Below are 27675 nucleotides of genomic sequence, written 5' to 3'. Positions count from 1 at the left end.
GCTGCAAGCGCGCATTGCTGGGTCATGTTGATCTTCTCATCAGCCAACACCCCCAAGTCCTTCTCCTCAGGGCTACTCTCAATCCATTCTCTGCCTAGCCTGTATGTGTGCTTGGGATTGCCCCAACCCATGTGCAGAACCTTGCACTTGGCCTTGTTGAACTTCATGAGGTTCGCATGGGCCCACCTCTCAAGCCTGTCAAGGTCCCTGTGGATGGCATCCCTTCCCTCCAGCATGTCAACTGCATTGCACAGCTTGCTGTTATCAGCAAACTTGCTGAGGGTGCACTCAATCCCACTGTCCATGTCGCCGACAAAGATGTTAAACAGTGCTGGTCCCAATACCAACCCCTAAGGAACACCACTCGTCACTGGTCTCCACTTGGACATCAAGCCGTTGACCTCAACGCTTTGAGTGTAATCCAGACAGCTCCTTATCCACCAAGTGGTCCATCTGTCAAATCCATGTCTCTCCAATTTGGAGACAAGGATGTTGTGCCGGACAGTGTCAAATGCTTTGCACAAGTCCAGGTAGATGATGTCAGTTGCTCTCGCCTTATCCACCAATGCTGTAACCCCGTTGTAGAAGGCCACCAGATTTGTCAGGCCTGATTTGCCCTTAGTGAAGCCATGTTGGCTGTCACCAATCACCTCCTTATTTTCCATGTGTCTTAGCATAATTTCCGGGAGGATCTGCTCCATGATCTCCTGAGGCACAGGGGTGAGACTGACTAGCCTGTAGTTCCCTGGGTCTTTTTTCCCTTTTTAAAAATGGGGGTTATGTTTCTCCTTTCCAGTCAGTGGGAACTTCACCAGATTGCCACGACTTCTCAAATATGATGGATAGTGGCTTAGCAACTTCATCCGCCAGTTCCCTCAGGACCTGCGGATGCATCTCATCAGGTCCCCTGGACTTGTGCACTTTCAGGTACTTTAGATGGTCTCAAACCTGATCTTCTCCTACAGTGGGCTGTTCTTCATTCTCCAAGTCCCTACCTTTGCCTTCTGCAGCTTGGGCGGTGAGGCTCTTGCTGGTGAAGGCTGAGGCAAAAAAAACTCGTTGAGTACCTCAGCCTTTTCCATATCCCAGGTAACCAGGTCTTTCTCTTCCTTCTGGAGAGGGCCCACATTTTCCCTAGTCTTCCTTTTATCACCGACCTACCTATAGAAGCTTTTCTTGTTGCCCTTGATGTCCCTGGCCAGATTTAATTCTATCAGGGCTTTAGCTTTCCTAACCTGATCCCTGGCTGCTTGGACAATTTCTCTGTATTGCTGCCAGGCTACCTGTCCTTGCTTCCACCCTCTGTAGCCTTCCTTTTTGTGTTTGAGTTTGTCCAGGAGCTCCTTGTTAATCCATGCAGGCCTCCTGGCGTTTTTGCCTGACTTTCTCTTTGTTGGGAAGCATCTACATCAGTGTTCTGTTTGAATCAGGAGCTTGCTTTTGAGGTGAAACTTTTGATTGTTTACATGTACCGCACCTTGTTTCACATTGCAGAGCAATCTTGAATGCATAAAGTAGATTCATTTGGATTAAGCTAAAGCAAAAGGTATGCTGTAACTGCTAATGAGCACTCAGTCAACAGGGCCAGACTGGAGCTGCTTCAAAGGAACTAGTAACAAAGTCCAAATAGCATGCCCAAATAAAATAAAATAAAATAAAAACTATAAACCAAATTTTTTAAGGGGAAAAGTTTTGGGAATGCTTTGTTTCCTGACAACAAATCTAGATCTTTGTTAGTGATCTTCCAGGATGCTCTGAAGTTCTACAGTTTTTGTATGCATTTTAGAGAGCTTGCAGTAGTTTTATATTTAACACAAAATGCCTGAATTGCAGGTGACAATACAAGATACAAGTATCAAAAACCAGGGTGTCAGAACAGTACAATGAACAGCAACACTAGACTGTTAACAGCCTTTCTTTGAGTACCAGACATACAGTTGCTTAATCTCTGGGGTTCTAGTCTTTATAAGAAAACCAAGTTGTTAACAAGTATACTTATAACAACAGAGCATGAGCCAGCAGAGTGCCCTGGCAGCAAAGAGGCCCAACATCGTGGGCCATGTGAACAGGAGTATAGCCAGTTGATTGATGGAAGTGATCGTTCCATCTAGACATCCCATCTACTCTAGACTGCATCTAGAGTATCACATCCAGTTTTGCTGCCCCCGCCCCCATACAGGAAAGGCATTGACAAACTGGAGTGAGTTTAGTGGAGGAACACCAAAATGGTGAGGTCTGGAGTACTGGAGCTGGTTCAGCCTTGGGCAGAGGCAGCTTTGGGGGAGACCTAACAGCAGCTCCCCCCGGCCCCACCCGGCACCTATGGGAAGGTCAGTAAGAAGATGAAGCCAGGCTCTTCAAGCATGGCATAGCAGCAGGATTATAGACAACAGACAGAAATTGAAACAAAAGGGTTCAGAGTGGGTATAAGGAAAACGTTTTGTCCCATGAGGACAGTCAAGCACTGGAATAGGTTGCTTGGAAAGATTGTATAGTGTCAGTTGGTGGAAACTGACGTTTCCAAGACTCAACTAGATAAAGCCCTGAGTCACCTGACCTGACCTCACAGCTGAGCTTGCTGTGAGCAGAGAGTTGGACTGAGACGTATTGAGGTCCCTTTCAACCTGGACTGTCCTGTGATCCTCAGACTTATGAAGAATGGGGCAGAAGAGATACTGTCATCTAGTGGAAATTGATGAAGTATTCTTACCTGAGGTACAGTGACCAGTCCTGAATATCTTAAAAAAGCTGCAGCAGCAAAATTAGAGAATCTAGCAATTCCCAAAAGCAATAATTAAAAATATTGAATAGTTTCTGTAGAAGATACTGAACAGACTTGTAATGGAGTTTAGAGAATGGAGGATGGGACCATGATGTGGATATAGAAATACTTACATGGTTGAAGGCAGTGTCCAAAAAGCAAATGTTCTGAGTTGGCAGACATAAAAAAAAGACAGCTTTTGTGATACATAAGCAGTAAGCATCGTGAACCAAAGAAAACTGTGAAGCTTAGTTCTCATTCCATGATACAATATGATGGTGAATTGGATAACAAATATAAATAGTGCAGGAAAATATTTCTGATGAATACATAAGTATCCATCTTTTTTAAAAATGCCTATTTTTAATAAATCCAGCAGTTCTTCCAATCCTTTGTTTCCAAGCTCTTCAGCCTCCGTAGTACCTTGTGGTAATAAGTTCCGCAAATTAATATGCATTACGTTAGAAATTCCTTTCTTTTGTCAACATCAAATGTGTGTGTTTTGTAATCTTGCTACATGACTGTATCCTTGTGTTATGGTAAAGAAAGATTTTTGACCCAACGTTTCCTATACATTTATGTCCTATTCCTTTTATTTTAATTTCTAAGGAGAATATCCTGATCCTTAAGAAGAATTTTGTTTCCTTTGGAATAAAAAACTTTTTTCATGTCTTTAATCATACCCTTTGCTTTTTGTGAACATACTCTCTTCTCAGGTAATTAAAGTAACAGCTGTAGCATTCATGGAAAGTTCTGTACTTTTATATGCATGTGTGTGGTGGGTTAACCTAGGTATCCTAATATTTAATTTGTTTTAATTTCTATTGTTTTATTGTAGAGAGTATTCTGTTACAATTTATTTAAAAATCAAGATATTTTGGTTCAGATTTTTTCCTTTAATATCTACTATGTTATTTAAAACAAATGTAAACAAAAATCATGCTGCACATTTGCCTATCTTGGCTGGAAGTTCTTTGGTTTTTCTCTGGTCCCAGTTTAACTAAATAATTTTTTTGCATGTCATAAATTGTTGACTACTTTCCATTTGTTCCTTTTCTCAGATGATTGAATAGTACATATTCTGTTATCTTCCTTTCTACTTTGTCATGATGGAAGGTACATGATGATTAATAATATTTTAAAGATGAGACTCGTTGTTTTTCTAAATGCATATTGTTTTCAGAGCAGCAGCATTTTGCAAATGCTTTACTTGAAAATACTCTAACAATATGAAAATACTCTTATTACCTTGCTTTAAATGGATTAGATATACATGGTGAAAGTTATTCTGGATTTTAGCATCCCATCTCACTTAAGCTTGATGGTCTATGTCTCTGCTGTGTTTTCTCAGAGATATATTTAGTCCTGCTTTCATACATATTAGATTATTTCATTGGGAAAATAATTCTAATAATTCTTGATTGATCAGTCTCTTAGTTAGCTTATGCTTTGTTCTTCTTGCTTGACTTTGACTCCAGTAATTGAGAGTAAACAGAGCATCCTGAGAAAGAAAATGGGCTACTGAATCATCATGGCTTGTTACTGGAGACGTTTTTGCCTTGGTATTTCAAAATGTCTGCCCCGTGTTCTCATCCTTTTGTTTTTTTCTTCTGAGACCAGGGTTTGAGAGCAAGTTACATCGGTTTGTAGTACAGCGTTAACTCTGCTTTTCAGAAAACTTCCGATGTGTAAAGATGCATGGACATCGGTTTGATAACACTGCTCTATCAATGCGTAGTTACTGAAAAAAGACAATCTCAGTGACAAATAACGTTTGTCCTATTTCTTCATGCTTGTTCTTTAGTTTTGTCTTCAAGAGAGTCAAATGCTGTTGAAATGCTTCTGGGCTGTTTAAAAATTAATAAACAAAACAGACTTTTTTTGTTCAGCAGAACTACAGCATATACATCTTTACAGATAAAACAGGAAGTTTATCCAAGTTTTTCTTTTTCGCTGTCAGATATCTTTCTTTTTATCCCTCTGGAGGCTTATTCCTCTTACATGGTAACTGCTTACTTTGATTTTTTTCAAACTATTTGAGAAGTTGTTTTCAAGGAGCAGTATATTTGAAGGAATTCAGGTTGTCTAAATGACACGTGTGTGAAAATACAGTAATTCTTTGCGAAGTAATCAAGCTGTAGGTCTTCTCTTGATATGAGCAGAGCAGTTTGCTGATTGCCAAAGGATTGAATAGTTGGCCTCTTCATAGTAATTTCTTCTAATTAAAGATACCATTACGTAAAATTAATATTTATTCAATCCTTCCTTCAAACTAGCTGTTATTTACTATGGAAAGAACATGTGGCTGTACTTGTAACAGCAGGCAGCGCTCAAGAAAGGCATGGACAAAATTTGGTATTTGATACATTCTAGAGTTTGGTAGCAATAGCAGTATGATGTTTAATTTTCTATTCAGGTTATTTGCGAAACTTTTTTTTTTTTTAAGTTGAGAAAAAAGAGCATTTTTCCTTTGAGAAGTAAATATACATAAAGGGACATATAAGGAGTACTCAGTAATGCTTATTTTGCTTTCTCCTAGAAGCTGATGGACAGGTTTGACTTTGGGGAAGAATCTGAACAAAATGAAGAGCCTAAAAAGGAAACTCCCACTTCCCAACTGTAAGATCAAGCTATGTTTCTTATGGAAAAATGCTAAAATTTGCCTGACACTAGTTGAACATTAGGGTTAAATAGTAAAGAAAATGTTGTTTCTTTAAGAGCATAAGTATGCTAAAGCAGTAGGAAGAGAAAAGACAGTTTACTAAATTAATGAAACATACACATTTTAAAAATATTTAATACAAGTCTGTGTGCCAGAAGTTTTGTTGACTTCATCTTAAAGTTAGCACGTTCTTTGCTTTGTTAGTTATATTCTTAGTGTAATTGTGATAATGATGATAACAGAAGGTGGAACTAGCTACATTGTCTTCATTATTTTACATTTTTAGTTAAACTTGAAACTCAATTGTGAAGACCTGTTTACCAGCAGTTTAAACCAAGGAAAAAACTGTTGTGTTTTTTTCATTTAAATTATTTCATTTTAGGCCTTTAGTGCCAGAATCTGTGAACAACTCACTTTTTCACCAACTAGCTGAACAGCTACAGCAACAAAATTTAGAACATCTCAGACAACAGCTTCTGGAGCAACAGCAGCCTCAAAAGGTAAGAACCCCATCTTGTGGCTGTTGTAATAATTATGTTCTTCACTGATAAAAAATTCATACTCCAGGACAAAAAAATTGTCTTGTTCCTGACAATTCTCTTATAATGAAGGTCTTTGTCACTAGCTGATCATCTAACAGAAGCTTGCAGAGTAAGTGGAATAAGTGGAAGAAAGTGCTTAAAACAGAAAAAAAATACAACCAAATGTGTGGGGTGTACCTTTTGCTTCTCTTAGGAAAGAGTACCCTTTAGCTGAGTTACAGACTGACTGTGCTTTGGTTGTTCAGCTCTTTGTGTGGGGGGAAAGAAAGCTTTTTCCCTGCTGTCAGAAGGAAGAAGGTGGGCACTGAAGTGATTATGCTCCTGTCTGTGAAAGGAGAGCAGCGTGCAAGCTGCTTCTGCAGAACCATCAAAAGGACAGAATAGAGATTGGGGGTAACTTTAACTTCCCCTACCAAGCTCTAAGTCTTGGCTAAGGTATGTCTCATTCTGTCGAAGAATCTGAGCTAAAGAATAGGGTCACGTATTTCCTGAGAAATGATTAATTAAGAACTGATGCTTGAGAAACCCAAGATTCCTTCTTAGCTATGTGAATTGGGTCCTCTCTACTTTACATTGAAGTAAATTGGCTTATTTCTCCTGAGGTTAGTCCTCGGTATTTAGCTGCTCTTTTCCCCTCCTGATCCCAATTCCCGATCCCATTAGAAAAAAACCCAAAAGTTTATTCTGTCTTGATACTGACCAGATATAAAGTGGACTTTCTGTGAAGTATTTGGATCTAGTTTCACAGTAAAATAGAAATCTTAGATTGAAAGAAAATCTAAGGGACCACAAATTTAACAAACATCTGTTGGGGATTTTAGTTTAACCTGTGCAAAGGTGCAGTCGCTCAGCTTTCAATCAAGAACGTCATTTGAGTTTTGAATTTGTGACTTTGAGTTTTTAATTTTTTAGAAAAATAGTAATTTAATTTTTACTAGATACTATTTTCTTATTCTACTTCTTTATTTTATTATGTTTTATTTTCATTTCTCATTTAAGTGCAGTAACTGAGAAAATTTGTATGACATAGCTACAGACTAAATAGTTTTTGATGTTGGTGGATATCTAGCAATTTCTGGCTTTAAACATTAAAAAATGTTGTAAAGGAATACAACTTTGAAGAGTGCATCTGTTTTAGGAGCTTTTGATGTGATGTATCTAAAAGTAACTACCTAATTTGAAAATAAAAATGCTGAATGCCTACCTTATTGTAAAATAAGCAGAATTAGAGTTTAAATTAATTTTATTTATGAAATTAAGTTATAGTGCATTTATGGGTAGAATGTTCATATGACTCACCCCTTATTATTTGATCTTCTATTCCAAGTGCTCTTCCAGAAGTTGTTTCCCTTCAGGTCCATTCAGTTTCTTGTCTAGTCAGTATGGAGAGGAAGTTTTATTTTCACCTTGATAGCAGCTGAAAGATACAAACTTCTGCTGGAACTACTCTGTAATGACTGCAGTGTGTTATGAGGAAGATTTTCTTAAATTCCATGTTTAAGCATCAGTGAGAAAGATTAAGGGAAAGAGAAGGAAAGATAAAGCACAAAACAAAATTATTAAGCATCTGATTAGGAGCAGAGGGAGAGGAGGAGAGGATAGAAGACAGAGACAGAAGGAGCAACAAGAAATGTAGGAATTGATATCAAGAAACAGATTGCTGAAGAATAATTAAATAAAAGGAAAATGAGACAAAACAGATAATGTTAGAAGGAAAATGCATTAACTGAATTATAGTAGAATTTTTTATTTTTCTGCAAACTGTCATTATAAGCTGTTTAAAAATATAAAGATAAAACAAAAAAACCCTTGGTACTACATGTCGTTCTGCTAACTTTCTGTCATTTTCCTGTCAGATAGAATATCTAGCGTTTGTTTAATTAAAGTGAAAATGTAATGAGAAACACTGAAATGTTTACCTGCAATACCGGAAAATAGGTTTAAAATTACTTTTCAAAATTGTCCAGATAGCATTTCTGAGTATTTTCATTGCATTTCCTGCATTTCTTGAATTTCTTTCATATCCTACAGATATTTATTCCAAATCTGTACTTTCAATCCAATGTACAGGCCATTATAGTTTTTTCTCTAGAAAATCAACAATGCATTTAGTATTTTACATTTTTTAATTTTTTTTTTTCAGAACTGCTTGTTTTGTTAGGTCTCCTAATTGACATGCTGACATAAAGGACACAACGCCCTCCTTTATCTTGTAGTAATTACTTGTCTTAAATCACACACTGTAAGAAAGTTTGGAGTTAAATGTAAATTTTTTAACTAGTTCAATTGGTATTGCAAATATTTTCATTATATTAACAACAAAATATAATTTATTAATGCATGTTCATAGGTGACCAATGGCTATCTTTCAGTGTCACTGTACATGTGGCTGCCATCACTATGGTTTGTCCTGTGAGTTTTTGTTTTCGAGCCAGCCAAGTTAAGCAACAAATAGCATGCTTTGGTTTTTTGATTCAGCAAATAAGTAGTAATTTTTTTATAGTCAGGAATATTAATTATTTCAAAGTTTTGTATTTAAGGATGATACAAAAACGGGAATAGAATCTAGTTCAGCTTTCACATTAATGTGAAGTGGGAAAGTAAGAGAAACTTGATAAATAGTTTTTCAGAGATATTTGAAAAATTGTTTCATGTAGTATTACTTTTTGACACAGTAAGCGTTTTGAATTATGAGGCTTTTTATGATATATTATTATTTGTTATTTAGGCAAGCCCTGAGGAGAATCAAGAAGGAAATTTTGGTTCAGAGCACTCTGCCTCACCATCACAAGGGAGTAGTCAGCAGCAGTTTTTAGAAGTGGAAACAAATGTAGATGATTCAATGGATATTCAACAACAGGTAAAACTATTTTCGATTTGATTACAGAACTAGAAAGGAAAACACATACTAACATGATTTCAAAATGGGTGATACGGATGTATGCTTTCATATAGTCGTACATATTGTGAGTATGTTTATTAAATGTTATTGAACATCTGTTATGTCTGACCTCAGGACATGGATATAGATGAAGGGCAGGATGTTGCTGAAGAAGAGATTTTTGAACAAGAAGAAAAGAAATCAGCTGTTCATTCAAGATCAAGAACTCGTTCAAGATCTCGTTCAAGGTTTCATAATTAACTTGTATTAAGTAAATGAAGGTTTTCTGAAACAAAGTTGCAATTTGCGATTATCATTCTCAATTCAGTATTTTCCAAAATTGTCATGAGCAGTTTTTGGCAATGAAAAAAAAAGTGTTCATTTAATATTTGTGTTAGATGCAGACTTTCTGTATGACAGTTCGTTTTGCATATCTATGGTCTACTTTAAATTTTTTAAGACCTGTTCAGGTAACAAAAATAAATAACACTAGCAGCTGGTCAGGTTTTCTATGCCAGAAAAATAGACACTGTTATGGAACTCTTTGAATGTGTTTTGGTTTGTTTTAAGCTCAAGTTGTATGTTCTCTTCCTCACGCTCTCACGCTAATGGCATTAAGTTTATTTCCTGAAGCAGTTTGAATGAATATAATGGAAATGTTTGTATCATGTTTAAAGTTTCTAGTTAAAAGACAACTAAATTAGAATTTTTTTTTTTAACACAGCATACTGAAATTAAGTATTTTGTAGGTCACCAAGAAAACGAAGGTCTAGATCACGGTCTGGTTCTCGTAAGCGTAAACACAGAAAACGTTCACGCTCAAGATCAAGAGAAAGGAAGAGAAAGTCATCTCGGTCATATTCCAGCGAACGAAGGGCTAGGGAAAGGGAAAAAGAACGTCAGAAAAAGGGATTGCCTCCTATACGGTCAAAAACACTAAGTGGTAAGTGGTAGCTGCTTACGGTTTTAATAACGTAGTATTAAAGGGAAAAAGGGCTTTGTTTTTCATTGAAAGAACAAGATTTAGCTTAAGTACTGTTACAAAATACAGTAACCATAATATTTTTTTGTAAGTTTCATTTCTGATGTTTCTTACAACTTAGACAGGTACCTCATTTCATCTCAGAGGAAAGCAAGTATCATACTGTTCTACTGATGATTTTACTCGTACTGTTGCACCAATGATTTTACTTCTGAACAGAGAGCAGCAAGGGCTATCCCTAAGTTACAGTCTGCTTTCTCTTTGATGCTGTCTTCTATGGGGCATTTGAAGATGATCAGCACTTGATCTGAAAATTGGTATGCTGATAAGACATTTAAGTATGTGGTACACACTTTGGACACTTCGCTGAATATCTTAAATAGAGGCCAGTTTTGTTAAACTTCTAGAGTGCTTTTTAAATAGGTTTTCACAGGAACATAAAGCCAAGGCTGGTGGAAATGTGAAACAAGTAATTTGCTATCATAAGACAGACCATAATGGCGTATCTTAAGAAAGTATCAAAAAAACAACTGGATTTCAGCTTCTGCAGAGCGCTGCTGTGCACTGCTGTTGTTTCTACAGAGAATTTACATACCAAAAAGAAGGAAGGTAGCAGGGGGAAGGAGAACTTTCTCCACACAGTTGCGTAAATCAAAGGGAATGTATTTTGAGACGAATGCTAGAAACAATGAAATTGGGTGTAGTCATCTGCTACTGTATCAGTATATCCCATTGCTGCTGTTAGCAGGACTCTGGATTCTTGGGATGCACAATTGTACTTAATTTATTTTTGTAATAAACTTGTGTTCCTGAATTTAACTTTGTTTACATAGTTTATACACAGTTTCTGATGTAGTTTTGCATTTATTTTGTGTTTTAAAACTGTATCGTCCATCTGACAAGTTAAGCAGTTCAAAATCCATTTTTGCAAAGGAAAGAGTGTTCTGTTCTCTTCACATTAAAGCCACCTTGGAATGATGTAAAATATTAAACTCAGGACTTTACTACTGTTTAGATGTATATTTTTTCTTCTCTGGCTTTTCACATGAAAAGAGGCAAATGAGTTTTATGGTGTAGATTTCTCCCAGTAGTCCACAAAGCAGGGAGCTATAATCAGAATGGATGGGAACTGGGAGGTAAGGATATTAAGTAACCTGATTGAACAACAGCAGCAATTGAGGTCCTGTGAAGTGACCTGGCTCATGGAAAGGGGATGTTAAGAAGGCTAAGTGAAGTGTGGAAACTTTGGGGGTGGGTAAATAAATAAATAAATAGGTAATTCACCTGAGAAATGTTTTACTTCATGAAATTTGTTCAGTGACAGTCACTGACAGACTGCTGAGGTCTGAAGAATTGTTTCATAGAGCTTAACACCATGAGAAACAAAAGGGCCATCTACAAGCATGTGAGGAATAAGTTTTGTTCAAGAGAAATCTTAAGGCTAGTCATTCTCAGTACTACTGAGTACTGCTGTCAGCTGAAAATGTCAGTAGACAGAGGAACACACAACACTGGTGTCCAGTTTGGTGTGCCAAGATTGATATAGGAAAGACGTGTGATGTATCAAGATGATTATGAAGAAAGAATGTTTCCTTGGTTCAGGATGGGGCAGGCCCAAGAGATCCAGGTTGTCTGGTTTTGTTCTGCCTTAGATCCTTGAAGATCCTGGGTGGATTACTCAGGGTAGTAAGATATTTGAAGAAAAACACCAATATTGGCCTAAACTCTTGCTGATTTAGATCACTCTGTGTTAAGTGGAAATAACTGCTATGAGTTTGTCAAGGCTTGCACACATAGATTAGGTAATATTTGGATGACAAATGAATTGGAACTATGTACATATGGGAGAAGGAAGTTCAAGCTCACAAGTGAGTGTTTATATTTGGCCGAGGGGGTCAGGGGTAGGCATTTGGGAGACAAATTGCTTGGGATCTGGGCTTGTGGTGGAATTGACAAGAGTCAGAAGTATCATGGACATCTTCAGCTCAGTGGTGGGCTTCAGCCAAGTTTGTGTTTCTGGGATGTTCCCAAAGTAAAAGTACAGTTTCCATTTCTTTCAGGTGAAAATGCAGTGCATAATACGGCAGTTAAGTTACTTCTGTAATGCACTTCTAGCCAGTTAGTACTTAATCTTACCTTGTTAAAACTGACTTTAAATCCTACAGGCATAATTTTTATGGAATATGGAATAAAAATGATTAAAAATTTCTACTGCAGTTTACCTTAGCTAATAATTTACAGAATTTTATTTTTTCATTTCTTTTAAAACAACTGTTTTGTTTAAAACAAAATGAAACAAGAAGAATGCACACTTGTACTGAGTATCCGTTCGGTGTCTTTTAACCTTTTAACATTTTTGTTAATGTACTTAATCTCTATATAGTAAGTAATAGATTTACTGTTCTTACTTTTTGATGAGTGATTTCTGTGCAGTTCTAAAGCCTTTTATATCTATGCTCTAGAGTATTTTATAAGCTAACATTCTAGTACTTTGATTGACATGAATCTATCTCTTGACAGTTTGCAGTACTACTCTTTGGGTAGGTCAAGTAGACAAGAAGGCTACACAGCAAGATTTAACTAACTTGTTTGAAGAATTTGGACAAATAGAGTCTATTAATGTAAGTAAGCATGTTATCAATGTATTTTCAGGGATTACAGACTAGCAACTTAAACATGCTTATGCCTCTGAATTCCTTTTAGCAGCCTAAGCTTGTATTTAGGAAACTGGGTTTTTTTATCACTGTTTAAAAACTGTGGCTATGATATTTGCTTGTTGGTTTCCATGTACTGTCTTTTGAAGCGCTAAAGATAGTGCACTTCATGGTAAAATGTTTTTTCCCGAGCACTAACAATTTACACAATTTTGTGAACCAGGGTCTTAACAAATAAAAGTTTTGGTTTTTCTCTTTTTGTGATGTGGCACAGGGCAGGTATCATTTTTCCTTGGACTAATGGACACAAACTGATGTGTATCCACATTGCTCTTGGTTACGTTCCATACAGAGGGTTACTTAAGTGGAAGCAATGTGGATAAAACATTTAGAAGAAAAGAAATTGTACTGTAAACAAGTGTTTACTCTAAAATGTGACAATTAAAAAGATGCTTATAATTAGAAGATATGTTTCTCATGATTTAGAGTCATTTAGATGTAGACATTTAGAGTTGTACTTCAGTGTTGCCTATAATTCAGCTTAAGAGAAAGTATTTTTCTCCTAAAATAACATATCTAGATGAGAGAAATTTGGATTTTTGTCTCTTGCTCCAGCAGTTTTAAAGTGCTTCTCATGCCATTTCATTCATTTCAGATAATATTTTTACTATTTTTCCTATCACGTTAATATATTCAGATATATAATTAATAAGGAACAGTTTTTGTGGCATTACAGAATCTTTTAAAAAGCTTCACAAGTCAAAAAAACCCCATAGCCTGACATTTAAGCCTCATTTTGATTTGCAGGGACTAGCAATTCAGAAAGTTCAAAGGAAAGTAATGTAACAATCATAATGTCCCAGTGCCTGTTACATTTCAGAGGCAAACCATATTGTAAATAGTTCATCCTATGCATTCCACAAAGCTTTAAGTACCTAGGATAACATTGTTGTGTATCTTAAACGTATTTTTGTAACAACTGCATTAAAACGTCACCTTAAATATTTTTGTTAGTTATGTTACTGTGTGCTCCTAAACGACATAAAAGCACACCTATATTTTACAACTTTTGACTAAAACTAAAATAAGCAGTTGTCATACATGATTTGCAAACTTCCAAAGGTTACATGCCACATCATACTTTTCTTTACTAAATAGAACATTAAAGCTAGTGGAAATCACACTTCAGGGATGAGGACTCTATCCTTCAAAAATGCAAGATACTTTTAATCACTGATTTGCATCTCTGTGAAAGGTTGTTGCTCAGTTCATGGTGAATTTGGAGCTTAACAATAGGTAGCAACTTCTGCTTTTCTGAAGGTGTCATAGTATAGCTCCCAGTTCTTGCCTGCTCCATGTTGTTCAAATCTTTCATGTCATTTTTAGCACCCATTCTTCAACTTGCTGCTGCTTCCTGAAAATGTTATAAATGAAGTACCCTGCCAATATCACTCTTAAGTTTTGCTGATGCTCAAAATCATTAGTATTGCTGATTAAAGTAACGATTGTTTACAGTGTAAGCCTTTCCTTTTTTAGTGTTAGTATTCACTTAGTGTTGTTATGTCATCTGAAGTACTGATTTTCCTACTTTTTAAGACTATTGCTTTTTTTCCATAGATGATTCCCCCAAGAGGTTGTGCTTATGTCTGCATGGTTCATAGACAAGATGCGTATCGTGCTCTTCAGAAACTTAGTTCTGGGTCCTATAAAATTGGGTCTAAAATTATTAAGGTGAGTTGATTTTAATCTAAGGATGCTGTCCGTTTCAAATACAGTACAGTTTTAATATGATTTGTCATTTAGCAGCTGTTCATTCAAATGTACAATATGGAGAAGAAAAATGAAGCAATAAGGTGTAAATTGTTTTCTTTCCTCTCTGTGTAAAATGCAGCTTTTAACAGGCAATATGGAAGACAGTAAAATGAAATTATGACTTGATCCTTAGGAAATACTTGGAGAACATTTTATGTACGTGCTAGTGATAAGAGTACAAGACTGTAAACAACCCAAGTCCTGTACCTGACCAGGTGGATCACTTAATGTTAAATTTGATAGTATTCTCATAGAATGAGAGTATAAGTATATGATTAAATGCTGTGTTTTTTTCTACTTTCTTTGATGCTTTAGGACGAGTCCTTGAAATACTGTATTTTTAATTTCCCCATATATATGTTAGGATTAATGTAGAGCAAATGTAAGATTTTTGATGTAATTAAACTTTCCACATACCTGTTGTTGCAGAGGGCAAGTAAACTTCCTACAGGTTCATTTAAAATTAAAAACTGAAGATTGATCTGCAGTGACAGAAACATAAAGGAAATGATCTGAAATATTCTGTTCACAGGTTATATGATTTAATCAGATTCTCTGGTTGGGTTTTATTTTCAGATTGCCTGGGCTTTGAATAAAGGTGTGAAAACAGAATATAAGCAATTCTGGGATGTGGATCTGGGAGTTTCATATATTCCTTGGGAGAAAGTAAAATTGGATGATTTGGAGGGCTTTGCTGAAGGTGGCATGATTGACCAGGAGACAGTAAACACAGGTACGGCCATTAACAATGATTCTCCTAGTAAGAAAATGTGTTTATTTTGGTAATTGCAAATCCTCAGAAAGTTTATTGTTTTAGGTAATACATACTCTTTTTCAATTTACAGAAATTTTACTAGCTACTTGTTTACAGTATAAATGGCACTGTAATCATGAAATCTAGATTGTCTTTGTAGATGAGTACTAATTGATTGTCATGACAATGAGGAATTAGTGACAAAGGGGAATTAATTTAAGCAAGTTAATAGAGGTTAGCATTTTTTTAAAACAGTTATGAATTTGCTGTGTACTCATTTCCAAGTACGTAAAATATTAATTTGTGTAGAAATTATGATCTGCTTGTGATTGAGAAGAGTCTTATATTCAGGTATAAGACTTAAGTTGGAGTTGGAACTTGTTCAAATAGGTGGAGCTTAGCCGAACCTTAAGGTATTTCCTCCATAAAGTCAAAGAGGCAGGAAAGCAAGTAATGTTAGACCTTACTCTGAAACCCAGTTAATTGAGAGTTTTGTTAGATTTGTGAAAGATTCACGAGTACTGCGTTTTCTTGAAACGGATCTAGCACCAAATGACTGGACTATACCGAAGTAAGCAGTAGATTAAAATTGTTTTATAATAGCAACAGTAATTTTTCATCAAAATGCAGTCTTGCTTTGAGTAAAAATTGAATATAAATGACAGAAAAATTAAAACATGAAACATTACCAAAATACATTCACTATGTTATACTTGAAATACAAAACTTTTTGAGGAAGTGGCAGAAGGAAGAAATGGGGGTTGGGGTGAAGTTTGTTTAACATGAGGATTCTCTGTCATTGTACAGTAGCCAGCTGATAACACAGATGAGTTGACAACAGCAGTTTTTAGAAAACTGGAGCATACTCTATGTTACAAATTATTAACAGAATGATTGGTGAAAAAACTTGGCAAGTTTTGAAAAATCAGTTTGTATACAGGCATAATTAAACAGAGTATTGCAGGTGATTAAAAATTCGTTACATTCTTTAAAATATATAATAATAAATAATTGCACTAGCTTCTTTTCATAATAAGTTTGGGAGTTATTTGTAATGACTCTATATAGGTACCAGATTAAAATTTATTGTTTAAGAAAGAAGAGCACTTTTTAGTATTCAAACAAAAATAATACATGAATTTTCTTTTTATATTAAAAATATACCTTTTTTTAAAGAATGGGAAACAGCCAGAAGCTCAGAAGCTGCTAAAGAAAATACTCAAACTACGCAGAGTGCTGCAGTTGATAAGAGTACAGTTATTACAACGCAGACAGAAGCTTACACGCAACCAGTCACTATGCTGCAGGTTTGTATTGGTCTAAGTTTGCAAAAACCCCACAGAACTGGCGGGCAAACTTTTTATTCAATGCAAATAAACTTTAATGCTGAGTTAAAAGTACTTAAATCAAAAATACTTCAGTCCATGTGTGTTTATCTCTGAAGTATTTTAGAGTATTATCAGTTGCTGTGGTTGAGCAAAATCTTTACTTTCATGTAGAACGTATCCCAAACTTGTGTACAATCTGAAATGAAGGCTTAAATGTTGAAGACAGAGCAATTGTTAAAAAAAAAAAAAAAGGCACGTTAGTTTTTTAAGGAGAAATTAAAATGAGCTTACAGAAGTGTTTTGCTTGTAGAGCAAAGCATCTTTCTGTAAGCTAAGTGGTGCAATAATCTTTTTTTCACTTGTGCTTTTCCCCATGTCAGCTTTGAATATGTTTAATTGTTTTCTCAGTAATTCTGGACAGGATTTCATAGGGACAGTCTCATCTTTAAAAGATCTGATTATTCAAGTAGTGTGCTGTTGCACTCTATATGCAGTAATTCATGAGAGTCTCTGATTCTCTGGTATATTTTTTTTCCTTCTGCTAAAACAGAGAATTTTTATTAACATCCAATCTGTAACAAGGTATTGTGGAAGGCTAGAAGAATACAGTGTAATTTTTCCTGAGTATACTACACTACACATGTTTATCAAGTATACATACAAATGCTTTTTGTCAAACTCTTTAAATTCTTTTTATAATGACCATATGAAATTGTAAAATGAGAAGCAGTTGCTTAATACAAAATTTTTTTATTCATATTATTACTGTTTTACCTTTCCTTAACATGTATAGATATTTCTAATACTTGAGCTGACATAAAATTACTATGAAAGTTAACATATTTGCATTTACTTGCATTGAATTTTGAGCTTTTTTCTTTTCACAAAAATTGTCTTCATTCTTCTTATTTCAACTGTCTCCTAGTGTACACTGCGATCAGTATATATGAAAATATACATATATGTATGCTTTTATTCTGCTGCTAATTACTTGTAATTATGCTGCGTTGTATCAAAACACGTAGCTCAAACAGAAGTTTGAGAAATGTTAAGTAATTTTCAGGATTCCATCAGGATCATTAGCCTTATAATTACATGCACTAAACTCAACTTTCCAGTACTGTTCTAAAATATGTAAATTTTTCTAATGAGAATAGAATCAGTGTTTTCTAAGTGCTCTCAAATTGCCACACTATCTACATTTTCCTTCCTTTTCTCTCTCTCCCTTTCTCCATTCATCTCTCCCCCATAGGTAAATTTTTATTCTTGAATAAGTGTAGTGTTTAACCGTGTATTTTTCTGTTCTTTTTAGAATAAAGAAAAGATAGCATAGGATTCTTCCAGTGACCTTGTTTATCTGTAGTGGATGTACCATTTCAGAATGCAATCTAATTCTTCAGGGTGTTCAGAATATATACAAAGCCTTTGGTACATTTAGTGCTTAACATGAATTGCAGTCAAATCAGTTTATCCCTCTTTTTATGTCATTGACTACTGTTAAGTATTGAAGTTGCTTGTTTTTTCTTTCCATGAAAAAAGATTCCAGTAGCTCCAGCCGTGCCTGCTGTTAGCTTGGTTCCACCTGCATTTCCTGTCACAATGTCTGTCCCTCCTCCTGGTTATAGCGCAATTCCTCCTCCACCCTTCTTGCGAGCAAGTTTCAACCCTTCACAGCCACCTCCAGGTAAGTTAGTGAAAGTGAAGTTGAGTATGTAATGAGTATACTGAGTTTGTGTGCTTCTATGTACATCATGCTTTGTATAGTTTTCCATGAGCTACTGGTTACTCTTTGAGCCAGTTGACCTTTGAATCTTTAATTTTAATCTAGTATGAAATTTCTTATGTCTAACTTAATATTATTTTTACCAGTGTATTCTGTTGAGAATAGGAATCACAGCAGAATTTTTTTTGAACTTTGATAAAAATGAAAATTTAAAAACCCTTAAGATTAATCTCCTTTCTTTGGAAAATTTTGAAACTCTTAATTTTTTTCTTGGATATTACTGGCAGAAATCACTTTTAAAGATGCACATGCAGATCATCTGCAGTAAAGATGGGGTTGTTTTTGAAAACAATAACCATCGTTGTGTCTTCCAATACATTTGTTGTTTGCTAGTCTTCAGTGATGCAGCTTTTCAGGATGAATAATGTAGACAAGCTTTTACTGCAAAACTTTATTTGCTTCCCTTGTAATAACTTGACTTTTTTTTTCCCATATAGGTTATATGCCTCCCCCAGTTCCACCTGTGGTCCCGCCACCTGTGGTCCCACCACCTGTTGTCCCACCAGTTGTTCCAACACGTAAGTTTGATTCTTCTAGTAGTTGTTTGTGTGTTATGAAAAGCTTAATTGTTTGATACACTTGTTATTTAATCAAAAGCGAGTTAATCCTGTTTAATGGAAAATAGCAACACAGAAGTTTTTGTTTAGCTGGTTTAAGCAGGTATTGAGAAAAAGATTTACAGAGCTTTTCAAGTTGACTGAAAAATGATACTTACTGTGGAGTTACTGGAACAAAAAATTATGGCAAATTAATTATTTATTATTTGTATGCATAGTTCAATATTTGAACCTGTCTGTAACAGATGTATCTGTAACTTGAGCTATTTGGTGTTAGTCACTGAATAATTTATAATAATTTATTTTTGTTTAGCCTTTTAACTGTATTCATTTAACGTTTACAAATATCTGTTAAAGAGTACAGATTGCATAGGTTGCCTGCAGTTCCTGGTCTCTACAAAAAATTTAAATATTACAGTGCTGATTGAGGATAAGAAATTACTATACAAAAATGTAACACTTTAGGGTAATTAATTTCACTTATTTTGATTTATCAGCCTGACCTCTGCCAAACTAATCTTGAAGGCTTGAATATATGATTACTGTGATACACTTCTGTTATTTCTCTACAGCTTTAGTACAGCCTCCATTACCAATTGCACAAGAGACGATGAAGGATGTTCCTTTTACTAGCCTTGTTCTACCAGTTGGCACAGTTACTAGCAATCTAGCTACTCCAACGTTATCTGCTGGAAGCATTTTTAATCCTCTGCCAGTCAACAAACCAGAATCAGATGAAAAGGGATCACATCTTCCAGACCTTCAGATTTCTTCCAGTGAAAACAATAGATCTGGTAGGAAATGTCTTTATTGTCTGATATGATCGCATACAGGAAACATCATACTTCGAGGGTCTTTTTGCAGATCGTAGTCCATTGCACTTAATAACTGCAGAGTAGGAAGTTTTAGGCTGAGTATTGTTTTCAGTTTAAGTTGGAGGAGTGGTGGAAACCATCTTTGTCGTCATCTGATCATTGATTTCTAGTAGCTTACGCTCAGGCATGTTTTCTTCGAGAAGTAAAGCTGAGACTGGGAGAAGACTTCTTAAAACTGCGTTCTTGCTACACAAGTGGCAATGGAAAGGAGCAGGAGAGAGGGCAGGATAGTATAACATTTATAGAATTACATCAAAGATTTTAATACCCTTTCATAAATTGGGTGATGGCTGTGGGGTTTGTCAGTTTTAAGGTGCTGTATATTCTTTACTATGTAGAGACGTTCATTTCTGTGGCATAATGTCTGTTGATCACCAATGTGATTAAGATGATGTATGTTCGTCATAGAAACTGAGACAGACCTTGTGAGCAGTATCATCACTGAATGCATTAACTGAATATGGATTAAGCTGCATTTTGTTTTGAATGCTATGTGTTACACTGGCATTTTCTGTTAACTGTTCTTCTTGTTGCTGCATTTTAGTGCAAAGTGATGTCTCGAGTAGCTCTGGACTTGTTGGAGGAGTGCAGCCACCCAGCGTCTCAAGCAGTTCTGGGCTTACTGGAGAAGGGCAGCCACCCAGTGTCTCAAGTAGCTCTGGACTTGCAGGGGGAGTACAGCCACCCAGTGTTTCAAGCAGCTCTGGACTTGTAGGAGGAGTGCAACCACCAACTGTTTCAAGCAGTTCTGGTCTTGCAGGAGGAGTGCAGCTACCTACTGTCTCCAGTAGCTCTTCTCTTGCTGGTGGAGTTCAGCCAACCAGCGTCGCAAGTAGCTCTGGACTTATGGCTGGAGTGCAACCACCAAATGTCTCAAGTAGCTCAGGGCTTCTAGCTGGAGTGCATCCACCCAGTGTCTCAAGCAGCCCTGGCCTTCTGACAGGAATGCAGCCACCCAATGTCTCAAGCAGCTCAGGAGTTCTGGCAGGAGTACAGCCACCGAGTGTCTCAAGCAACTCTGGGCTTCTCATAATGCCACCACCCAATGTTTCAAGTAGTTCTGGACTTATGGGAGTGCCACCACCAAATATTTCAAGTAGTTCTGGACTTCTGGCAATGCAGCATCCAGCTGGGGTTCAAAACATGCCTCATTTAAATATTAGTAGTCAAAGGATGCCGGGAATGCCTCTCATAGATATCCGTCCAGGCTTAATGCCCCATTCGCCTGGACCAAGGTTTCCATTAATGCAGCCAGGAATGCCACCGCAGCGTAGTATTCCTCCTCCAGCAATCCTTGATCCATCTCTTCACCCACCACCTCGAGGTCCTTTTCCTCCAGGAGATATTTTTAATCAAACAGAAAGACCTTTTGGGACACCAGGAAGACAAAATATCGATAGCATTTCTAATCCAGAGAAAAGACTATCACTTGGAGGCGATAACATTCAGCAGGAAGGAGACAGAGATTATCGCTTTCCTCCAGTGGAAAACCGAGATAATCTTAACAGACCATCTCCAGTGGATGTCAGAGATTCTGTTGGACGACCACCAGTTGATCCAAGAGAGGGTATAGGAAGGCCTCCAGTAGATGGAAGAGAACACTTTGCAAGACCACATGTAGACATGAGAGAAAATTTTGGAAGACCGGGTATAGATAACCTTGGTCGAAGGGAGCATTTTGGTTTCAATTCAGACAAGCACTGGGGACAGAGAGGAGATTATGATGAAAGAGAGCACCATGCCTTCCCTATTTATGGTGGTCCTAAAGGCTTCCATGAAGACAGAGAGAGGTTTCGGCATGTAAACTACAGGTTTGATAGTAGAAGTGGTCCCAATTGGAATAGAGGATTTGAACAAGATGCTCACAGAGATTTTGATGACCGCAGAAGACCCTGGGAAAGACAGAGGGATAGGGATGACAGAGATTTTAATTTTTGCAGAGAAATTAATGGGAACAGGTTTGGAAGAGACAGAATGTCAAACAACTGGATCCCCCCTCCACATCCACGGGTTTTTGAATATTTTGATGGGGCCACTTCCCAACGCAAAGCTGATAATATGCCCCAGGTAAACGGTGAAAATACAGAGACAGAAAGTCAGCCACCAACTGCACAGGTGCAGGACGATCCAGAACTTTATGAAAAACTGACATCTTCCGTCGAGATAAACAAAGAGAAGAGTGACACAGAAGCTGATATAGAAAGTGAACCAGTGGTAGAAAGCACAGAAACTGAGGGGACATAATCATCACTCAGTAGGTAAAAGATACCTTTTGTAAAGTTGTCATCTCTCTGTAATAGATAAATGGCTGACTGGACCGTAGCAGTTCACTTTTGTCTGCCAGAATTAAGTTAATCTGATGTTCATGTTCATCTTTCACTTAAATAACTGTACAACTGACTTGTATAGAACACTGTTCTTAATTTGAACATGGTAGGTAAACATTTTTTTTATTTCTCTGGTAAAGCATAAACTTGCCCCCACTTGCTTTTAATTTCACAAAGATAAAATAACAGCTTGTCAAACAAAGACTTCCTATGGAAGAAAATGGAATTTTTTAGATACTACCCTTAGGTTGGCTATCGAAATTGTTATACTTGAAAACAGGTGCTGGTGTATCTTGTCCGTGTTTTTAGGCTGCTGCAGAATTTTAAAGTATAGACAAAGCTGTGATATTTTATGTTCCTACAATTCGGCAGAAAAAGAAATGGCCCATGTTATTTAAGGAGCATAACACAGAGATTAAAAGTGATTTTGTAAAATCTACACTATAGTCTCTGTTTTCTCTAAAGTAAGTGTTTGTGATTTGTTCCTCGTACTGCAGTGGGTTTAAAAAAATGAAAAAGTACATTTTAATGTTGGGTGCATTTTGTTTTTAGATGCCAATAAAGCATATTTGTTTGATAACAGTGTTCTAGGTATTGTATTTTTTTAAAAACCTGCAAGCTCTAAAAACTTGGAATCAGCTATGATATGTGCTTAGCTAGTTGTTGCAAAAGGTTTATATTACTTTTGTAAGACCAATGCAACAGTTATATGTGCAAGAAGCATATGGTTTTTACATCGAAAATCATGCAGTCATATTAGTTTATGTAAAAAACATATGTATGTAAATATTTGTGTAAACTGTTTGTAGATACCACTTTTTCTGTGCGTGCCTGTGTATGTGCACGCACTCACAGAATATTGTAGACAGTTCAATAAAATTGAAATGAAACTAGGTTGTAAAAATTTGCATTTCACCTTCTTTAGGTAGTAAGATAACAAAACTTATTTCACTGCAATACTGTCAAGCTTATATTTACCTTCTCATGCTCATTGTTAGGATGTTCTTACTACTTCTAGAAGGTGGAACATGATATACTGTAAGAATATACAGTAGGATTTTAGCTTACTTTTTAAAATGCAGATATGCATGAAGCCAAAACTTAAGCAAATATTTGCATTGTCTTATTTTGAAATATATTTGGTATTCTGGATAGATAGTTGTAGTGTTCAAGTACTTTGTGGTCATTTGTTTCTAGTGATTCAAAGTCCAGAAATGTTGCATGAAAAGTAAAAAGCTGTTGTTGGTCTAAAAAACCCTACATGTTTTTAACAGAAATTAGGGGGGGCTTTGTGTTTTGATGGCTTAATATTGAAGTAGAATCTCTTGTTAAATTGTTGAGATGAATTGGCTGCTTAGGTAAATTAGTAGCGCTATTCTCTCCTGTTTCACCTACTTTGCTGCTTGTGTATCCTTTAAATTGGTGGTGAAAGATTTGGCTATAGGGTAATGTCAGGTTTTTAATTTGTTCCACTCAAGTGCATTTCACCAACTTCTTTCAACATAACTTCTGTTAAAATTCTGTGTCTGAAAGCATCCTTTCACTCAGTTTTGAGAAAGTTGTTTTTCTCTTGCATAATAGGATCCAAGGGTAGATTCTGTTACATGAATGCCCCTTTGGTAGAAGAAACATTTTTAGCTCAGGTTAGAATTTTGATCTTTTAACATTAAAGTGTTAACATGCAAGTTTTAATTCCTCTTCTGCTTCCCCCAAAGGGATGAAAGTATGAGAATGTCATGTGAGTGTAAAGCATAAGCATGCCTTTGAACATAGAAGCAAGTTACGCATGTGTGTGTTGCCCTCTCCCTCTGGGTGGTGGGGTATTTTTTTATGCTGTGTCATGGTTCAGTTTTTCAATTACAGGGACTTCTATTCTGGATAGTAAACAAACTGTCAGCTTAATGAAGGTAGCCCTTTGAAAGAGTGAACTTGAATGAATGATTCTTTATCTACTGTGCAAGTAGTAGTCATTAGGATGTAGTGAGGTATTGCATTAAATAACTATTGCTTTGTAATAGACCTTGCTGATGTGTTTATTACGAGAACGTGTCTCGGGAGTTGAGATGAACAATGTTTAAGGTAAAAGTACCTTCATGGGCAGACTCTGGCTCAAAGAACTTGACTGATGCTGCTGCACTACCTACTAGTAGTATTCTGGTTAGGCGGATATGGTTGTGTGAAAGTCCAAACGCACAAAATAGCTATAAGGATACTTCATGAACTTAAGGGATTTTCTTTATTTCATTTTAATATGTGCGGTTTGAAAAGGCTTTAGTCATAGACCACATAAATACTCAGAATCAAACACATATTGGCAGTAGCTTTACTTTTCAAACATTTTGTTAAGTGCCTCTTTAAAACTGAAAGTTAATCTGTTTTTCTAAACTGGGACCGACAATATGCTAAATTGCTCATAGTATGATGGTTTAGGTAAATTACCAGGAGAAAGATGTTAAACAATTTGGTTGGTAGTGGTATAAAACAATGTATTATTTAATGATTTTTCATCTTTGTTAATATCTTTCAAGCATTAATAAATTGGCTACTGTACATATGTGTTATACCATCCGTTTCTAACAACTATTTTATTTTTTTGTAGAATAAAAGTTTGTTGTACAGTCTTCAGTTGCATCTTGTTTACAGCTAGAACTTTTCCATTTCTTATTTTATTAACGTAGCATGCAGACAGATACTACCAAAATAGTCATATTCAGAAACTCAGAAGGGACTTAATATTACCAAAACTGTATGGTTTCTTGCCAGTAGGAATTTTTAAATCTTTGAGTTCGAGTGAAGACTTTCCTTTCTCACTGTAGATTAAGTCATCAAAAGCCAACATGTGCACTGAAAGGAGCTGTCCTGAGATCCAGACCAGTTCTTTGATGTGGTTCACGGTAGTGACATGTAATTTTTGCTGATGCAAAGGAAAGAGTGAGAATGGGACAGAAAGAAGATGGGCCAGGTGTTTGAGCAGCAGTTCTGGCTTATGCCTGTTTAAAGCTTGCTGTAGTGATGAAAGGTGTCGATTCTAGCAACTGAAGAAGCTGATCTACTAATTACATAAGTAACATACATATGGAAAAATATTTCAGGTAGCTTTGCAGGCAACACTATATTTAGGCATGCACATTTACTTGAAAACCTTATGCATTAGTAAGTTGTTTGATGTATTTATTACCTTATTAAACAGCCTGTGATTCTGATCTTTCACTGTACTGTATTTGAGCAGAATGCTACGTCCATAAAGATTACAAAGATGAAACATAGCCTTCATTTGCTATAAGGACATGATTTCTTTGCTGAAGCCTTTTTCTGTGAAATATCGGTACACTTTCATTTTTATATGTAGTGCTTCACGTTGTTATTACAAACTCAAGGGTATAGATTCTGTTAGATTCCTTTGCTTCAGTAGAGTATTATACCATTCTTCAAGCCATTTCAGTGATTTAAATGGCTTTATTTATGAAGTTAAGGTACTCTTACCCTGGATAAGGCAAGACAGGAATTCTGTAATCAAGCCTGTAGAGTGGCATGCATAGGCATTACTTAAGCACAGTTGGAAAATTATCAAATAAACTGTTTATAGAACGTATTTATAAAATAAGCCTATTTATTGCAGAATTTTCTCAAAATACAGTGTCAGCAGTTTTGAACACGTGCAAGGATACGTTATGCCAGTCAACACTTAAAGTATTCATTTTCTTGATTCATGTTCCCCTAACTCAAATCTTTGAGTCATTTGATTTGAAACTAGTAAAAATGGATCGCAAATTTCATTCTTTGTATTTTCATAATGTATTTAAAAATAACACAATAATAAGGGTGACTTTTTTTGTCTCTTGATAATGGCAGCTGAACAGATACTCTGAATAGGTTTTAAAATTGTATCAGGAGTCATCAGGAGTAACTAGGACAATTTTTTATTGTTAATTCAGGTAATGAAAAGATCTTTCTTTCCCTGTGGACAGCTATTGCTGATTCTTTGAATTTTACATTAATCACATTTTCCTTTTAAGTGCTGAGCTTTCACAAGTAAGCATGTACTGTAAAGCTATCTACCTGTGTAGATGAGAGATTGATTTAAAAGGCATAAAAGCAGGATATTCTTTTTTAATTTGAAGCTGTTTATTTGAACAAGAATGGCAAAAGCATCTTTCCACCATGTTGTTTTACTGTATTAATTCGCATCCGTAGAAACTTTGCAGTGGCAAAGAGAGTATCATATTGCAAGACTTTCTTGATTGTAACTAGTCTTACGTTTCTCCTTGAAGGGTCGTCGTAGTGATGTTATTCACTCCATTTAGTCTGTACAAGTTCTTTGGGTACTCAGTAAACATTTTGAATTTTATTAACATATGTACATGATATTTCATAGTCAAGAAAAGTCAAGTAGAGCTACTAAAAAGAAAGTTCATGACATCTCTTTAAGAGTAATTACTTCCAGCAAAGGTGTGTAGGATCTGAAAAGTGATTCTTGTCAGTGATGGGATGGTGTGAAAGTCTGTCAATAGGGTTTTTGTTGAAGTTGGTAAGCTGTAAAATTGTATTTGCCATAATTCTTGTGTTCCTTTCTATCTTGCACAAACTTGATGAAAAATATTGGATATCCTACTCTTAGTATCTTTTAGATGCTCTGCTACCAAAGATTAGAGGAGGGGAAGGACTAGTGGTCTGTGCACACTTAAAAATCAAGAGGTTGTTAAGATATGTTGTGCAGTTGAAGATGAATGTATTTTCTCTTTTTAAGAAGTTTAAAATGCACATTTCAGCAGTTGCATAGTAACAGTGATATTAGTGGCATCACTGGTTTACTAATCTTATTCTGTACTTTGACATTTTCTTTTAAAGTTAACTCACTAATGCTAATTTTAAATTTTCTCTTCCTATCAGATGAAATCATACTAGTGCCCTCAGACAAGGGACTATTGTGTGCTTTACAAAAAAAAAAAACTGGTCAGAAAGTATTTTAGCCTGTAAATAGGTTATTTGAACATTTTTTCCTTTCTGATTTAATGCTTTAATGCTGCAATTTTCCTCTTGAATTATTTTCTGTATGCATATCTGTGTTATAACGGGTATGTGTTCACATTAGCATGTATCAAGCTTTCTGTTGAAATGCAGAAAAATTGTGAGATTCTTTAAGGTAGATGACTTATGTGTTTCTAAAACCAGGGTAAACTTCACAGCCATATTGATTTGTATACTGGAGCATTATAATTGTGTTGGAGTGTTATAGTTGTGCACAAGCTAGTGCAAAAAAAAACCTTAATAGGTGAAGACTATTAAACAGATATAGAATTGTTAACTCGGATGTAGATTGGTAGGATTCACATAGGCCGTAAATGCACGGACTTTGGATCTGAATGTCACTTCCACACTGAAGGAGAGACCATATTATAATTACATCTGGGAAAATAAGAAATGTAGCTTTTTCTTGAAAACAGCAGGAATTAAGTAGAAATAATCTTAGCGTTTAAAGTCCTTTCTAAAAATCCATCCACCTTCGTCTGGTCAAAGGAAGCTCTGGCATTGTCACTTTAGTTGATCAAGGGAAAGAATTACTTTAGGTTTATGCTGTTTCTTAGGTAATCAGATCTCATTCAGCAATACAGTGAAATGCAGTTTTAAGTGTGCCTTAAGTTTTTCCCTCTGACAAGGAGCATATATTTCAAACTTTAGACAAAAATGTGGGCAAAATCAATAAATTTTTGTCTGTAGAATTTGAAATGTAATTTTGTGTTCAGTGATTTTCTTCAA

General features: G+C 35.9%; 1 protein-coding gene across 9 annotated transcripts in view; it reads left to right on the top strand.

The window, feature by feature from the left end:
• Positions 1–27675, top strand: part of SCAF8 (SR-related CTD associated factor 8) — a 98491-nt gene that overhangs the window by 39868 nt on the left and 30948 nt on the right. For 5 of the 9 annotated variants that reach the window (XM_075146110.1, XM_075146115.1, XM_075146116.1 and 2 more), the window contains 13 exons: positions 5301–5380; positions 5806–5923; positions 8694–8825; positions 8982–9094; positions 9596–9789; positions 12349–12449; positions 14100–14213; positions 14871–15027; positions 16225–16355; positions 17916–18060; positions 18597–18677; positions 19289–19510; positions 20136–22498. In XM_075146110.1, the coding sequence (XP_075002211.1) occupies positions 5301–5380; positions 5806–5923; positions 8694–8825; positions 8982–9094; positions 9596–9789; positions 12349–12449; positions 14100–14213; positions 14871–15027; positions 16225–16355; positions 17916–18060; positions 18597–18677; positions 19289–19510; positions 20136–21835 (3288 nt within the window). In that variant the 3' untranslated portion in view covers positions 21836–22498. Of the gene's footprint in view, positions 1–4582; positions 4766–5300; positions 5381–5805; positions 5924–8693; positions 8826–8981; positions 9095–9595; positions 9790–12348; positions 12450–14099; positions 14214–14870; positions 15028–16224; positions 16356–17915; positions 18061–18596; positions 18678–19288; positions 19511–20135; positions 22499–27675 lie in introns of those variants that run through there. The other 4 variants (XR_012673022.1, XM_075146111.1, XM_075146118.1 and 1 more) reach the window with 3 other exon arrangements.

The sequence above is a fragment of the Calonectris borealis genome, chromosome 3 (assembly GCF_964195595.1).
Source record: "Calonectris borealis chromosome 3, bCalBor7.hap1.2, whole genome shotgun sequence".
NCBI lineage: Eukaryota > Metazoa > Chordata > Aves > Procellariiformes > Procellariidae > Calonectris > Calonectris borealis.
The sequence above is the reverse complement of the archived record's forward strand: the minus strand, read 5'-3'. Positions and strand labels throughout refer to the sequence as shown.